Source organism: Watersipora subatra, chromosome 6, assembly GCF_963576615.1.
Source record: "Watersipora subatra chromosome 6, tzWatSuba1.1, whole genome shotgun sequence".
Classification (NCBI taxonomy): domain Eukaryota; kingdom Metazoa; phylum Bryozoa; class Gymnolaemata; order Cheilostomatida; family Watersiporidae; genus Watersipora; species Watersipora subatra.
The window spans coordinates 39845759-39861251 of NC_088713.1; the positions used below are offsets into that span (position 1 = coordinate 39845759).

General features: G+C 34.5%; 1 protein-coding gene across 1 annotated transcript; it reads right to left on the reverse strand.

Moving 5' to 3' along the window:
* Nucleotides 1-2527: 2527 nt before the first annotated feature.
* On the reverse strand, nucleotides 2528-5453 carry LOC137398246 (octapeptide-repeat protein T2-like). Its single transcript, XM_068084354.1, has 3 exons — nucleotides 5219-5453; nucleotides 4723-5020; nucleotides 2528-2681 (listed from the first exon to the last, which is right to left on the reverse strand). Exons 1-3 carry the CDS (start codon nucleotides 5451-5453, stop codon nucleotides 2528-2530), a joined length of 687 nt encoding a protein of 228 aa, XP_067940455.1.
* Between the last annotated feature and the right edge of the window lie 10040 nt (nucleotides 5454-15493).

Genomic DNA, 15493 nt, shown 5'->3' on the forward strand with positions numbered 1-15493 from the left:
CTGGTTTGCTCAATATGTGAAATTGCTAATCATTCCAGACTAGAAACCTAAAAACTTAGTTATTTTTCTTTGCACTAATAAATAACAATATTTGTGTGCTTCATATCTAATTCAAATTGACACGAGAGAGTGCAAAAGACTGTTTTCGCTCTGTCACAAGCGGTTTTAGTAAGACGTCCAATTGGTATACATCTAAGTGCTGCACAATCCCCCGGCAGAAAAACATCTAAAAATAGCGAGTTTTTGTTAGCTGTAATTTAGTTTCTTTTTAGCGCTACAAACTGAAGACCTCAACGGAAGAACGATCCTTGTCACAATTGTTCTAACTTGAGATATACCCAATTTAAAGTTTACAAATTGTTTTTGAAAAGAGTTACAACATATCATAGAAACCTTTTAACTCTTGGTCAATGAGGATGTGACCTGGGATTGTGATCAACAAAGAAGCGGTAGACCTAATTTTGGGTGGCAAAACATGGCATAAGTTAAAACCACTACTCGGATATTGATCGATTTACTTTGGAAATCATTGACAACTCTCTACGCATTATGTTTTGTTAGGTGACAATGCTACAATGTTACATTATTCTAATTTTAACTGCTATATTGCCGTAAAACATGGAGTTTCTACCATCCAAATTTCAACCAAACAAAAATGAGCAGGTCACAATACTACAACAAAAACCGTTTTTACTGTGTCATTGAAAAACTGCAATATTTTGTTTTGCATTACACTACACGCTTTTGCACACACTTCTTTTTTGCTTATTGGTACTTTTCAGATATTTCCCTTCACTCCAACTGCCTCTGTTCATTGTATCAAGTTATTAACCCTTTCACTGCCATCCATGTACAAATTTAGCTACCGTCCTTCTGCCAGCCATTTTCCAGAAAATTGCAAATGTTGCTTCATGAGATGTATACAAATTTTCAACTTTAGCCTTTATCTAGAACATTTATGTTATGTATTTATTTTTGCACACTGGTCAACAAATAATGCCATGAAAAATTTCAACGTATCTACACTTTGTGCATTTTTAAAGCTATGTGAAGCTACGATCGCCACAAAGGTAAATCGACCCTTAACAATGTTCTCTATTCTTACATAATTATTAATTTCAGCACAATTAATGTCAGTGTTGCTACTTGAATTGTTTGTGAAATCAAAATATCTGAATCTGAATTAGCAATAGTGTCATCAACATACGTAAGTATCTGTTTGCTAACACGGGCGGTACTTACAAAAACTTACACAAAAAATGTTTGTTTTCAGGTTGAAAATTCTCAAACCAAAATTGGAAATTTCTTCACTGTTTTAGGGTAATTTGATAAAAAAATGTGACAAAATCTGCATAAGTAATTCTCTGCTTTGTAACTTGAAAGGTACTTACGAAAGCCATAATAACACTAAATAGTTCGAACGTCCAAAAGAAAAAACGATCGTTTTAAGTGGGAAATTCCCAAACAAGTACGCGTTGCTATTGGCTGAAAGTAATCACAGGACTAGAAAACGATTGTTGTTGCTGTGTAGCCCTTGGACATTGATCATTTTTGCAAATAGCTAGTTTATTTTAAGCAAGAACATCTCTGGACCTTGTTCGATTTTGCTGAAACTTCGTCACAGAGACTAAACTTTTTGGCCAGAACACTTTGAATAATAGAAAAAAAATAATTTTATAATGTTTTATTACTCATCTTAATGTGTTGACTGATGTTCTAAAAAAGAATCGAGGAGATTGACTGACCAGAAGCTGAGATACAGCCAGCCAATTGCAGGTCTACCTAATAACAAATCGGAGGAACAACCCTTCGAAAATCCCGAGAATTGTGACGTATGAAATGGACTTATTGGACTTGTGCCAGAGTTGCGCACCCTTACCGCCATACGTATACTGATTGTTTTAAGTTACGGGATGTGAAACACTTCTCACGATAATGAAGAATTTACAGACTACCTCTGGTTTCTCAGAAAAACCAAGCAAAGATTGTGTGGTAAAGGCAGTTGCCCACAACCCCTTGCAATGATTTTTAAAAAACATAAGAGCAGATTTGGACTATTGCGGCTCAAAATTTTACTCGATCTTCACGGAAGATCGAGTTCTGCTCCAAAGATCCTCTGTTCAATGAACGGTGTGTGTTAAGTCTATATTATACGATATCCGGGATTTGCAGTTTGTTTAGAATAGGAAATGGTAATGTGAGTTTGGGTTCATTCATCATCTTTCTACTGTGTACCTACTGCAGCATTAGAGTTGATTTTCATGATTATCGTCACTGTTAACAAACTGTCAGTTCATGACAGCCATAATTTTAAAAATAATAACTTGACCGTGCTGCTCTTTCTGTAAGAAAAGAAAACGATAACATGAAGATATAAATTACATCATTAATCTATATCTTTCTTAATATTTTTATGTCACTCTATTTTCTCTCTCTCCCTCTCCCTCTATCCTTCTCCCTCTCCCTCTCCCTCTCCCTCTCCCTCTCTCGGTTTCTCTCGGTCTCTTTCGGTCTCTCTCGGTCTCTCTCAGTCTCTCTCAGTCTCTCTCAATCTCTCTCCGTTTCTCTCAGTCTTTCTCTGTCTCTCTCGGACTCTCTCGGTCTCTCGGTCTCTCTCAAACTCTCTCGGTATCTCTCGGTTTCTCTCGGTCTCTGTCGGTCTCTCTTTGTCTTTTAAGATTCTACAAAACACAGTGATATTACTTGTAAATTACACACAAATGGAAATGTAGCCATCTACATTAGATAACCTATACGCATGTACTCGTGAATTTTGACAAAATTTCGGGTATATGCGAGTTCTATGAATTACATTACAATAAATGAATTGAGAGTAAAACTGTATGAAATAATTTATTGACACACTAAATGATAATTTAATTTTAGTCTAGTATAAAAGAAATGCTTTTTATCCACAAATCTTGATTGATAACCAAACTGTGGTTTTTGCTTTAATAAAACAATTGTTAGCCATTTTTCTTTGAAAGTAATAGCAATTCTGCCGATCCATGGGTTTTGTCTACAACTCTCAACTGAAAAATGATTTTTTAGTAGTAATTTCGAAGTAGTTATTTTTTCATTGACTCAAAGTATGCAACTGTCTTGTTATATATTACAACTTATAACACCCTCTGTGCTGTTATTGTAATATTTAAATTTTGGAGACAACAAATATTATATCATCCTAATTTACAACCCTTCAAATTATTAAACTAAAAATTTTGATCAATACTAGTAAACCTGCCAGCCCCGTGAGAGATCATAATTAATAATAAATATATGCATAATTTATTTGCAAAGTAGAAAAAAGTTAATTAATAATATTAATGTGAAAATATGACGCTTCACCTTATTCTTTCCGGTTGCCAGTAATGAACTTTATCTCCTGACATTGGTGAAGTGACCACCACGTTAGAAGTTTGTACACACGGCGCTACATAGTTGGGTAAATAATTCTTACTGCTATTGAAAATGATTTCTTATTTTACACACAATAAAACTTTGCTGCAACCAGCTTCAACCACTTTTGGAACCGTTCATTCCAAACTAAAAAATCAGTTTAGTGCAAAAAAGTTGACCAGCTGGTATTTATGGTTCACATAATCAACAACAATAATTAAACTAAGCAAGAATGCCCTAAAATATTTCATAGAGTTATTTTGTGCTTTGCTTTTTTGTACTTTATTTAAAGCCACTGGTAGCTCTACTATTTTTTACTTTTATGTAGTTTGTTCTATGTAGGTAATAAGAAAACAAATATAGCAGAGGAAGCTGAGCTAAGAAAAAAAGAGGTAGTATGTTATCTAAACAACCACATGCTCTGAATATTGCTACATTGGTGTCAAAGCAAATTTTGAGTGCGGCAGTTGAGTTGATGCTTGCTGTTTCTGCAGAAATCCTGTCTCTGATACGCTGACAATGTGACATTCAACAAGGGTGCTGATGTACAAAAACCTTGGCAATGAGACGCAGCTAGTCATTTAATAAGGCATTCAATTGATGATCGTTTAAGTGTTGTTCTTTTCCCACTGGTTTGTTTTTCAAAATTGATCTCTTTTGGTACTTTATTTCACATGCTGCGATAATAAAGTTGATGCAGCAACACATTAACACAAAATACCCTAAAATGTACATATTCATATAGAATACTATTATACATTATAATAAGGTAATACAGTATCATGAAGGATAATCTTCTGCAATAAAATATAATGCTATGTATTATAATGCTTTAGTATAAAACAATGTGTACAACATTGGATTTCATTACATATGAAAATATACATTTAGTTATATCAAACACGAGCTTGTTTTTAATTTAAATGTGAGGTGGTGTATTGTAGAGGAGGTGTTCAAGCTTACTTTAAAAATAATATTTGCTTCGATAAATAGTGTACTAAATGGTAATAAAACACAACATCCTGTATATAACATAACCACATACTATATAAGATAAAAACATTGATTTATGAGAAAAAGTAATGTATTTATGATTCAATGCCTATGCACGTAGTAGCAGGGTGGTTCAAGCAAAAGAGGTGCTTTCATAATTATTCTTTGGTCATGCAGAGTTGGATTTTTATTATTTGCTTCTTCCAGTACCTCGGAATGCCGACACACTTTTTGATCAATATAATGTACCTCCTCTCCTCCTTTCTCCCTCTCTCCCCTCTTTCTCCCTTTCATCTCTTCTCCCCCTCTCCCTTTCTTTCCATCTCCCACTTTCCCTCTCTCTCCCTCACTCCCTCTCTCTCTCCCCTTCTATATCTCTCCTTTTGCATCTTCCTCTCACTCTCACTTGCCCATGCCTTTTTCTTCACCCTCACTTTCTTCCATCCTTCTTCATCTCTTACTCTCTGTCCCTCTCCCTGTCCTACTAGCCAACTTTCCCCCTTGCCCCATCTCCCTCTCTTCTTCTCTCTCCCTATCTGCTTCTCCTTCTCCTTTTCATTTTTTCTCTCCCTCTCCTTATCTCTCTCTCCTTCTGCCTCTCCCTTTGCCTCTCTCTCTTCCACTCCCACTTAAACTCCCACTTCCACTTTCACTCCCACGGTTACTACCTCTCCCTCTTCTTCCTCTCCCTATCACACTTAGCCTCTCTATTACTCACCCTCTTCCTCTCAATGTTCCTCTCACTCTTCTCCTCACACGCCCTTGCTCTCTCATTCACCCTCTCCCTCTCTCCCCCTCTCCCTCTCTCTCCCCCTCTCCCACTCACTCTCCCTCTCCTTGTCCTTCTCCCACTTCCTCCTCTTTTCACTTTCCCTCTCCCTTTCCCTCTCCCTCTCCCTCTCCCTCTCCCTCTCCGTTTCTCTGTTCATCTCCTCCTTCTCTCTCTCACTCTTTTTTTTCCCTTCTTCTTTCCCTTTCTCTTTTCCTTTCACTCTCCTTCTCACTCCTTCTCTCCTTTTCTTTCCCGCCCTATTTTTTTGTTTTTTCTTTGTCTCTCTCATTTTCTCTTTTTGTCGCTTTTGTATTCAGTTAAAAATTTTCGGTTCACAAAATACATGTTTATGCATTTTCTGTTGTTAGAGAGAGAGAGAGAGTGCTTTATAAATATGCTGTTTTTTATATAGCTTCCAGTATTTTTTCAATTAGCTTGTGATTGATGCAGTTTCATGCAAACTTATTAGGTTAATGTGATGCAGTGTTTCAAGTGCTGGTTTATTTTATCACATCCAAAAGCTATATATTATTGTGTTTAATAAAAGACAACACCCACTTTTTTATTCACTATCATACTTTGCCATCATAGATATATAAAAAAACAAAAGGCGTTTAAACGCGAGTGTTAAATCATTTGATGCTGACCTTAATATTGGTGAAAACATAAACGAAGTCAGCTACCAAACATGCAAAAATTGCTGACTCACTTCTGGTCTTATTATTTATTTAGAAAACAGTTTACCGTCTCAACCATCTTTTACATCTCAAGCAAGCGTTAACAACAGATTAGCATTAGGTAACACAACACATTTCTGACTTAACTTGAGCAAATGCAACAAACATTTGGTCACTGTTGCAAATGCTGCACATAGCTGAAGATATCAGAAAACCATGTCAGTGAGTGATAAATTGCAAAAGTTATTTTTACAATGCAGCGTACACTTCAAGCTCATACCAGCTCATTTCATCTGTGACCATGAGCTGAATCTGAACGAGCTGACCGTTAACAGGTGACATACATTTAATCACGGTGTAATATCTTTCTAGTTCCCCATTATGGCTGCCACAGAAATTTACAGCTGTTTCTGAGCTAAAGAATATATTCCTAGCATCGTCAGCAACCGTGACAGCTGCATTAGCTGTGCGCTGCTAAAGTTCAAAGCCTGAAATTAGATAAGCATTCAGAATGTGAGAAAAATTTTAATAGAAGTTTGGTTGTTGCACTGTCTGCGAAATTAGAAATGGTAAATGAGTGTATCTTTCTATTAAACTGCCGTGTATACTAAACTTTCATTTTGGTAGAATTGGTCAAAGATTTTTCCTATTTTATGGGTGCTTATCTACATTGTTACTAATGCACTGTTTAATCAACCCTTTTATTATGGCTGATCAGACTATCAGCTACCATTTTGGCTAAACACTACGAAAAGGTCAAGTGAGATCAGAAACCATCAATGTATCTACATACTAAGCTGTAATGTTTGTTACCCCAAGTAAGAAAGCATCGGCTGGCAAAGACTATGCCTCAATTTCCTAAAGAATTAAAAAACAAACTAACCCAAATTTTAATTACAAATAATCAGAAGTTATCAATATCTTTTTATAGTTTTCGATCGCTATTAATGTTTGAGATGATCTGACGGCCGGAACGTTTCAAAAAGACAATAGCCAAAGCTTGCGAAAGTGTTTGGCAGAAAGAAAGGCTATCCGTCTCTTTTATTATATATGTTGATTTCCAAGAAGCAGCCTTTCAAACACCCAACTGATTAGAAACACTAAAATGTAATCACATGTACGAAGGACAATTATCATCAACAAACACTTTCATGGATTGTTATTGTGAAAGCGGTGCAGTAATTTAAGTTGAAGGCCCATGAAAATGTTGCTAGCCATCTGATTATAAAATTAAAAAAGTTCTGTACATTGCCGCACTAAATTTATAGGTATATAAATTTGCCTGATGCGCTGTGCTTCAATAACTCACAAATTAGAGCCTACCTGCAGGTTGTCCACGTCATAGAAACGACATAAATTCGTAAGCTAACCAAGTTTTGCGATCAGCAACATTTTGACAATTCAATCATGCTTGCAAATCATAGAAACGGCACTTGCAAATTATGCACATTAGAATATTGAGGCTATTATAATCTAAACATTGTCATGCTTTGGTCATTTTTAATTTGAATTCAGGAGTCTCAACGCACCAATGTTCCCAACGAATGCTGTTAAGCTTACATGCCTGCAACAGCTAATCATAGAGTCATTAATTAGGCTAATACTAAATCTATTGAATCAAGCGCTGGCATTAAGGGTCCAAATGCAGGTGGTTATTCAAACGCTTAGTTGCAAAGTAGCTCAAAATGCGCACAGCCTCAAATGCGAACCATGCGTATTATGAGAGTCATGGAAACATAGTGATAGTGATTTGTTTTCAGGTACTAATCAAAAGTTACTATATAATAAAATGTCCAAAACATCATTCCTATCAACTAAATAAGAATAGCATATGCTCTCAGATGAAATATTTTAAATAACACAAATTTTACTACAAAAACCGCTTAAACATGTCAGAGTTACACTCCAACAACTACCAAGTCATATATTTCTTCAATACTATTTTTTCAGTCTTATTGAATAATGTGTCTGTCACTATAATTCTAAAATCTACTTTTGAAATACTATTGCTACAAATAAAAGTGTATAATATTTGTAACATTGTTCGATTAGACTCGAGACCTGTGTGGGTTTAGTAAGATCTAGTTCAGTTAACCCTTTAGCGACCGCGAGGTTACGATGGAAAAACCACTAGCGTACCAGCCAATAACTGGCGCGATTTGAGCTTTCGACATGACCGCATAGAAACTGCAGTAACTTACATCAAAATTGTGGCAGTTACATAAATTGACATGCATAGGAAAGCTGAGAAATTTATCTACAAGCTGATGCTTCTTCTATGTAGATAGCTTGCAAATATTTACCAAAAGAAGTCTCAATTTGCTGAAGCAATGATTTTTTTATTTTTGTACGTCATTTCTAATTGTATTTTTCTATTTGATAAAGGCAATTGACAGTGTTGTCTAAATAATTCTTGCATAGATTCATATCTTCACAACAATTTGCAAAAAAACTGGACGTCAAAGAGCATTGATAGTGTAGATATGAGCTCCGTTACAATGCAGGAGCGCCTTTCCAGATTTTCACCGCGTGACCCTAACAACCTGCGAAAATCGAGGCTTGACATGGCCGACTAAAATTGGCAATAACTCGCATGCAAATTAGCATGGAGCTATAAATGAATATGCATTTGAAAGCTTAGAAATTTCTCAACGGACAGCCATTTATTCCCTGCAAATCAGCTGTGCACACTTTAGTCAAAAATCTGATTTAACGAAGTTGTCACCTCTCTATCATGAAATATCGATTACAAATATATTTTTAAAAGCAATATCTCTGCCAAAACTGGTTTATGATAAACATATGCACGGTGTCATATGTTTACAAGAGTTTGCAAAAAAATTGGGTTATTCAAGCACATCAAAAGTTGAGTTAGGTGCTTCTGTGCATTGCGGGAGCAGACCTTCGAAATGCTCATATCGCAATGGCGATAAGCAGTGCAACTGTTACCCGACATGGCTTCTCAAACTCTGCTATAACTCTCGTGCAAATTGGCATAAGACTGCAAATGAATATGCATCTGAAAGCTGAGACATTTTCCTTCTAGCAGCTTGTCGAGACTGCAACTTGAGATGAATATATTCACAGATATGATTTTTTACTGGCAGATTTATGTGCATTTCTTGAAATTATAGATTCAAGTAACAATTTTGCATATAAACTCATTGCACGGATTCAGGTGTGATGCAGCTAAGATCAATGTGTGCTGCAGCAAGGATTAACTGGTTGTGCACAAGAATTGAGTGGTGAGCCTGTATTCACACACTTTGTGAAACAGCAAAAGACAGGAAGCAATATTTATTATGAGCAGTTACAGCAAATGATGGAGAAATCATTCTGCTAGATGGCAAAGCAATATGAGAACTTAACTCTTTTGATAAGGTGGGTGATAAGGGCAATGGGCATCAAATACAACATATCAATACACAACAAATACAATAGATAATGACATTTCAGCGAACGTATGTACAAAAGCTAGCAATACAAAGCGAGGAAGCATTTGCAGAAACTAAATAAAATACAATTTGTAAATAAATTTATTTTGCATGGTCGGGATCAAAATATGACTCGCATAGAGATATTCCACAAGAGAATCTGCTGTCGGTACCTTCAGCTTTACTTGCTCATCACCCATGTAGACAGACAACTTGTGCACATAGCCAGAGACAGCATCGGAGAGCAAATAACTTTGATCCATATCTGTTAGATGGAATACACTGTCTGAAGTTGAGCCGTCCTTTCCATGCCAGCAAGCTTTCATCTATAGATAGAAATTTATCAGGCAGCAAAACAGAATATAACCAGTCACATATCATGGCAAAAACATTTTTCAACTTGAACAATTTATTGCCAGCAGGGTCTTCAAAATTGTCTGTAAAAGGTAAACTTGCTTCTATTTTTCTTTCTACTTTCAATTTTATTAAAAATCCGCGTAGATGATGAAGGATTGTGGACCAGTAAGACAACAGAGTATGCTTTTTGAGAATACCTATATGCAAAACTAAACCAACAACTCGTCACATATATTTATCATCAACAGGCTCCGCAGCATCGCGATGGTTTTGAAAGCCATATTTATTCGTTTCGTTAAATATTACATTTATCATGGCCAATGTTATAAAAAGCTTCAAATAATAAAAAATACTTACCTGTTTAAGTATTCGAACTTATCTCCTGCCATGCTGTCATCAAAATGTAATTATTTTGGTTTTAAATCAGCTCCTCTTTGATATCCGTCATTATTCACTGTTTCAACGCCGGCCGTTTCAATCCCACTTTCGCAATCCAATTCACTCTGACGATCTTCTTTTTCACTTTCATCGTCTTCCCCACATTCTTCTGACCTGAAATCCTCTTCTTCACTTTCGAACCAGTCGATATCATCCTCTAAACAAATTTTTTAGCCGAGCTCAAATAATTACGAACGTCCATGTTGATCAGCTTTCCATAAAGAAAGATCAAATCTTTACAACGTGTTCTTTTTGCACATGCGCATAAAATTTATTATTTATAACCTCAAAACAGTAGTAAAAAACTTACTGAAATTGCTCAAATTTTTAGTTTTAATTTTTAGCGTTGTTTTTAAAATAAATACAACGTTTTAAAAAAGGTCTATCGAAAACGGCAAAAATGTCGGGTTTGTCGGTTTTGGTACGCTGAGACATTGCTCGTAAACCGACAAAGGTCGGTCTTGGTACGCATAGGGTTAAAGACTCATTGTAATTCACCCTGCAAGCTTACTTCTATTTAGGATGTTGATACCCCAAACGCAATATCGTTTCAGCAAATCTACTCGCCACCAGGGATTTGTTGCTCTTTGTGTATTAAGAAGGGAAGATTTTCCATCTCCTGGTGGAATGTATATTCCGTCTACTCCTTTCTCAGCTTCAAAGTTTGAGCTGTATGCACTAATCATTTTTGCTGGTTTTTCTGCAAAATTTACTCTTAGCACATCAACCAAACAAATTTAGTCCACTTGTCTACAGGATAATTAGACATGTCTGTAAGTAAGACTATGCTGATGGGTAATGAACATGAGCTAACTCTGGACAAATAAGTATGTTTCTTTCCAAAAGTAATTGTATCAATAAAGTAGTTACTTTGCTTAAAGAAACTTACAACAGATTATTTCAAACCAAAGAATATAATTTGATGACAGTGAAAAATCCATAAATTAAAAATTGTACCCCGACTTTCCGAGAAAATTAAACAACCTCTAATTAATTGTCCAATTAATTTGGTTATTGAATTGCTTTAAAAAGCTGAGCGCTGACACATGGTTAGTTTTCATTTGAGTTATATAAAGCATTTTTAAATGTCTGAAAAACCTTCAGTATTCATATGGAAAAGCTATAAATATTGTAAATGAATATATTTTGTTGAGCAGACCTTAGTCATCCTTATAAAAAGTGTTTCACAGTTGGAACCACAATCATTCAATGAATAAGAAAGTGTTGCCGTGTGGTGTCACAATTGGAAAACCCAAAAGTATATAAAGAAGAGTTGAACCCATAATGTTGAGGTATACATCTTATTTATTTTATTTTATTTTCTGTTTACGAAAGATTACATAAATTAGCAATACATTTTTTTTTAGTAAAAAATAAAATCATCAGTCAGTGGATGTTCAGTACTTAAAAATGAAACGTATCAGCAGTATATGCATAATTTACATAGCCTTACCGTATTCTGTATCCAAAAATATTAGTAAAAAAATTATATATATCTTGCAGTAGGAGAACTTCAAATCTTCTAAACAGAAATTTAGATGGCAAAAGCTTAGGTACACATGAGTTTTATAAATGAAATGACAATTAATGAATTGGAGGTAAAACATCTAAAAAATGTAATGGAAACACCAAAGGATGGTTCAATATTAACTCAAATATGAAAGACGCGCTTTGTCTCCACAACTCTAGATTGATAAACAAAACTGTATTTTTGCTAGCATAAACTAGTTGTTGATCACTTTTGTTTGTAAATAATATAATTTCTACTCTTTTTTAGATTTTTTAATTTTTTCACTTGGTAACCACATTTTAATGGCAATATCAATGTAGTTATCTTCTCATCAACTTGAAGCGTGTTGACAGCTCGCTACATATTACGCACTATGACACCATCAGTATTGCTAATGTATTGTTTGAAATTTTGAGACCACAAATATCATATCATTTTGTTTCACATCGTTTCAAAATATTAAATGAACAATTTGGATCAATACTTTTAAACTTAGCAGCCCATGAGAGATCGTAATACGTCATCATCTTATGCATAATTAATTTGTGAAACGATAACAAATTTATTATGCATATAATTTGTAAAGATGAGGTTTCACCATATTCTTTATGGTTGTCAGTACAGAGTTTTGTCTGCTGCCATTTTATTCTGCTGCTTGACCACTTTTATTGCTTGAAGTGATCACGCAATAGAAACTTGTGACGTCAGATATAACTGTTACAATAGCCTGTGTATTTGCTATTGTAAACGAGGGAGGGAAGAAAAGCTAATAAAGTTATCAAAATTATCAAAAGAAGGATTGCATATGCTTATATGATTAGGCAAGTTAGCAAACAATATGAAATTCAGAAGTCTTACTATCTTGGTATTTCAAGCTATAATCAGTTGGCAGTTATGACGAAACACTTTCATAACTGTTTGTATAAGAGATACCAGGTTAAATATATCATCAATACTTCATAAAAAGGTTTATAAGCTGTAAATCTTCTTCACTCTGAATACTTCAGCAGCAATTTCTCTTTTCAAGTTTTCAGCCTGCATTTATGCCAAATAGCTTTCCAGATGACTTAGTCAATAAGGTTTGGCCAATCACGCGGGTGTGTAGACAATTCTTAATGCCATTGAAAATGACTTATTACATGACACGTAAAAAACACTTCCTTGCAATTAGCTCATTTGCAAGAATCAAAATAGTATCAGCCACTTTTGGTATTGTTCATTAAAGATGGCAGATCAGATAGGTACTGTAATAGTTGACAAACAACTAACTACATGTATATTGTCCTTGATCAATGGCATTAATCACACCAAGGAAAAGTGAGCTAAAATATTTCATAGAGCCATTTTGTGTTTTTTGCTCTCGTTTGTACTTTATATAAAATTGCTTGTAGCTTTTCTCAATTAGCTTTCATGCAGTTTTTTTATATAGATAATAGAAAGGCAAATATGGCAGATGGAAATGATCAAAGAAAATATGAGGTAGCATGCTATCAAAATTTGCATACTTTTACCTCTTGCTACACTGGTGCCGACATGAATTACATAGGCTTCATTTGAGTCGATGTCTGCTGCTTCTGCCAGAAATCCTCTCTCTGATGTGCTGATAAAGTAACAACCCGAGGAGACATTGTGTACAAAACCCTGGCAATGAGATGCAGCCTGGCATTCAATAGCGCATTCAATGGATCGTCTAATGGCTGGTCTCTCTTCCATTGGTGTGCTTTTCAAGATGGCTGTCCTTTGGTATCTTACTTCACATGCTGAACTTCTCAAGATGATGCAGCAACACAGGAACACTAAACACCATGCAGTAGATAGGGTAATATGAAATGCTGAACTTCTAATAAGGCAATATAATATTGTGATTGGTAATATTCTGCAATAAAATATAAAACAATGTGTTATAATGTAAGTGCATAAAACAATGTGTACATTGATAGGGTTTATTGTATATACATATATACATATAGTAGTATATTTATATAGCATCTATAACACAAAACTGTCATTAATTGAGATTTGAAGTGGTGCCTCATAAGGAAGTTGTTCCGACTTACTTTACATATTAAAGTTTGATATAACACGTAATATAATGTAAAGTTATTTATTACTAGATTTATATTTTAACAAAATACTGTACAATGTAATTAAATTACAATAAAAATCAATATAGTTATAAATTAATATAATAGCAAGTAGGTCAAGTAAAGGAAGTGCCTCCACAAATCTTCTTTTTCTATGCCGAGTTTGATTTTCCTGGTTTCCTAGTTCTACTGCTTTCGAATGCTGAAACGCTTGTAGGCAATCATGACAGATGCAATGTTGTAGATGAGGTGGTCAATCTCTAAGGTTTAGCTAGGGAATTAGGCTTGTTCGGACTTGTTAGTGCAGTCGCATTTCATTAGCCAGTTTCTGGGAATGTTCTGAATGACCTTTATAAATATTGTGTTATCTTGAATTCAAGTTGAATAAACTATCATATACTTATGGTACATTTAATATAAAACTCTGAGCTGTCTTGCCAAACATTGGTATATAAAACTGTTAAATCATTTGCCATAAATTGGAGTAGATTTGAAATTTAAAGTGGACAGACTCTTTACTGTCCTTTTGTAAAATTAAATAAAAATATGTTTAGTCAAAAAATAAATGTCCATTCTTTACTATGTTTTATCATCGTACTTTATTGAGATAGTGAACCTTTTAATTTACGCAGTTATTAAAATAATAATTCGTGAAATCTAAATATTAATGTGCAAAATAATCGTTTATTTCAATGTACCATTTTACTTAACACAATAAATATATTAAAACTATGTGAGCTGTTGAAATTACAGGCAAAAAAAAAATTAGTTGATAAGCGGATGACTCATAGAAACATCGATATCAGTAATTTATTTAGCTGTATTTTAGATCAAAAGGTTAGAGGGAATGCACAGTAAGTTATAATAGCAAGTTAAAAGAGCTAAAGAGCTATACATTAAAATATTGAATTCACCTTGTAGAACAGCTGTTGTAGGTTGAAGCAGCATTTCCGTTTTATAAACATTAAGTGATATAGCAATTAAAATTGTCGGTCTCTATGCTTGTTCAACCGATTCAACTTGATTGCAGTCTCCAACTGTTTGAATAGAAAGCAATTATTCCTACACCGCATATTGCTTGCGTTGCTAGGAAGTTATTGATGAAATGAATTCAAAAGGACATTCAGTAAAATCCCGTCATACGAGCTTAATGCATTTTGGCACCGAGCTTGTATGTCAATGTGCTCAAATGTGAAAACATATATATATTTAATATAATATATATAATAATATAATATAACATATTAATATACATATATATACATAGTACATACATAATACATATATTTTTTTTTAATACACCCTACAGGATGAAAATGTCCGATGAATAAAATAGCTCGCGATTTTGCAGACAGTCAATTCCGCAAATTATTAATTTCTGTGAATAATTATTTCTATTTTTAAACACAAGAGAGAACATCTACTGCATCAAATTAAAAATTAGTTGCTAGGCAGAAGTACTAAATGTAGCGAGTTCTAAAACTTTTTTAAAATTATCACCGGAGCTTTGAGATAACCCCATTGCTAATGCATCACAATTCTTTACAACACTATTCAAGGTTTTTACAAGTTATGCATAATGGCATCAGCGCAAAAATAGCTGCTAGGCAGAAGTAATAAACGTAGCCAAGTTCCAATTTTTTTTAAAAGCATTGCTGAGCTTTGAGTTGACCTCATTGCTAATGCATCACAATTATTTACAGAATTATTCAATGCTGCCACGTTTTATGCAGAATGGCTTCGCAAAAATCTATATTACAGTTTTTGACGTTAAAATCGACTGCATCAACTTCTGAAACTGAAGTTGATGACTCTAGTGATTCTGATCT

What these genes read in the sequence shown, in the direction of transcription:
- LOC137398246 (XM_068084354.1), bottom strand. Translation starts at nt 5,453, where the DNA reads ATGAGAGAGACAAAGAAAAAACAAAAAAATAGGGCGGGAAAGAAAAGG. An exon ending in GAAGGACAAGGAGAGGGAGA is followed by an intron (nt 5,021 to 5,218) that starts GTGAGTGGGAGA and finishes TGGGAGTTTAAG; the next exon opens with TGGGAGTGGAAGAGAGAGAG. An exon ending in GTGAGGGAGAGAGAGGGAAA is followed by an intron (nt 2,682 to 4,722) that starts GTGGGAGATGGA and finishes TGTGTTTTGTAG; the next exon opens with AATCTTAAAAGACAAAGAGA.